The sequence below is a fragment of the Gavialis gangeticus genome, unplaced genomic scaffold (assembly GCF_001723915.1).
Source record: "Gavialis gangeticus isolate Ggan-Ray unplaced genomic scaffold, GavGan_comp1, whole genome shotgun sequence".
Classification (NCBI taxonomy): Eukaryota; Metazoa; Chordata; order Crocodylia; family Gavialidae; genus Gavialis; species Gavialis gangeticus.
Window position 1 is genome coordinate 29473299 of NW_017729033.1, and position 2277 is coordinate 29475575.

Below are 2277 nucleotides of genomic sequence, written 5' to 3' on the forward strand. Positions count from 1 at the left end.
GTCGTATAAGGCCACCAGGTTGGTCTGACAGGACCTGCCTCTAATGAACCTGTGTTTGTTGCCCCTAAGCATAATCACCCCTGCTGGCCCCTCGTGGACATGTGCCAGAATAATTCTCTCAAAAAGCTTCCCCAGGATCGAGGTAAGACTAACTGGCCTATAGTTTCCCAGGTCCTCCTTCCTCCCCTTTTTGAAGATGGGAACCACATTGGCCCTTGCCCAGTCCTCTGGCACCACACCAGAGCACCACGAGTGTTCATAAAGCCATGTCAGGGATCCCACAATGACCTCAGATAATTCCGTGAGTACTTTAGGGTGGAGATCGTCTGGACCAGCTGACTTGAATACATCCAGTCCCTCCAGAAGTTCCTTAACTAGGTCCTCACTAACCCTTGGCCTAGGTGCAACTCCCCTGAGGTCTAAGGGGGGCCTAGATGGGGGGTGACTGTTCCGGTCCCTGCTTAGGAAAATGGAGGCAAAGAAATCATTAAATATATTAGATTTGTCGTCTGGTGTGATGACCAAATTTCCTAGCATGTCTTGCAGGGCTCCCACTTTACCCGGAACCTTCTTTTTGGCCCCTATGTATTTAAAAAAGGACTTCTTGTTGTCCTTGATCTGGGAAGCTAGTCCCAGTTCCATCTCTGCCTTGGCCCTCCTGACCGCCCCACCACATTCCCGAGCAACCGCAGTATAATCCTCCCTGGTGATGGCCCCTCCCTTCCATTGGGCATGCACCTCCCTTTTAGCTAGTTGACGTTCCCGGATGCAGCTAGGAGACATTCCCGGATTACACCCTTTGCAAAAGCCTAGTACAGTGGTTTTCACCCTGTGGTCTGCAGACGCATGGAGTCTGCAGACTATGTTTAAGGGGTGTGTGAAAGATGACTACGATCAATCAAAAGTATGCAAATATCCACATTTACAGTTCAAAGGTGTCTGCAGCTCCATTTGAAATTTTTTAGGGGTATGCAAATGATAAAAGGTTGAAAACTACTGGCTTAGTACATTGTAAATTACAGGATAGTGCTACATATTTAAAGTTTTTATCTAATAGCTTAATATAGATATTTTTATCTTTCATATGTGGTGTGATGCATGGTTCTGTCAAACATGCTGTAGTCTGATAGGTCTTTTTCTGTTTCTGTGTTTTTGACAGGACATGGAAGACAGCCATGATGGCAAAGAGTTACATGGAAGACAATACTGAGAACTACTTAGCTTGTTAATGCCAAATACAGAAGGCTGCTTGGATAGTGGTTCAGTGTGGAACAAAAGATCTTTTTTTTTCTTAATCTTTACAAATAATTATGTCCAAGAAAAGCCGTGCCAAGGGAGAGAAGCCTGACATGGAGACTGAAGCACTTCAGGCTGCTAATGAGGAGCTTCGAAGTAAACTGACCAACATCCAGATAGAGTTTCAGCAGGAAAAAAACAAGGTATGTCTTTGAATCTTCAGCTGATGCTTCAGACTGGTAAATCACATTATAAGCTAGCTTGCCACTTGATAAAACATCTTTCCAAAATCTGTCAAAATGATTTGACTTGGATACAAACTGCTACATGGTCTGTTGGGTGTTTTGGTTTTTTAAAGCATTCCTCAGACACAGTCTAGCCTCTGCAAACACACACTTCAGACATATGCTTTGACTGACTATAGCAATCACTGATGTGTGTAGCAATCTTGTAGTCCTCATTTGACCCTATTGAGCTGCACGTGTTACTGCTCTGAGCAATTGCGTAGTTTGGTTATTTGCATATGGAACAGAGGTCTGATCATATCTCTCCATGGTGTAATCACTATCAGTAAGAGTAATCAGTGGAGTACTAATGATATTTTGTTCATTCATCAATTATAAATATTTAAACAGTGTTAACCTTTTATAATTGTACTTTCTTGCAGCATCCTAGAGGTATGAACAGATCAGGAGCCTAATTCTTATTGTCAGTTTATTAAACATAATCAGTGCGCCTGAAAGTACAAAACACAGAGGCACTGTGCCTATTCTGGTTGCTTTGTTCTGTTGTATATAAAAGCAGTCTCAAGAGGTGTAATATTTATTGGAAAGCCCAGATACCTATAAGCAAAATGATAATTTTGGGACAGCATTTACAAAATGATTGTATGTAATAGGTGGTGGTACCACTCTGCATGGCACTGGGTAGGCCTCACCTGGGTTATTATGTACAGTTCTGGACACAACATTTTATGGAGGAGATTGTATCCTCTTCAGTGTTTCCTAAAACAAATGACAAGCATGCCAGAAGGGCTAGAAT

General features: G+C 42.6%; 1 protein-coding gene across 1 annotated transcript in view; it reads left to right on the forward strand.

Moving 5' to 3' along the window:
* Positions 1-2277, forward strand: part of JAKMIP1 (janus kinase and microtubule interacting protein 1) — a 178344-nt gene that overhangs the window by 75721 nt on the left and 100346 nt on the right. Inside the window, exon 2 of the mRNA XM_019526600.1 lies at positions 1160-1439. Coding sequence (XP_019382145.1) covers positions 1311-1439 — 129 coding nt within the window. The 5' untranslated portion in view covers positions 1160-1310. The remainder of the gene's footprint in view (positions 1-1159; positions 1440-2277) is intronic.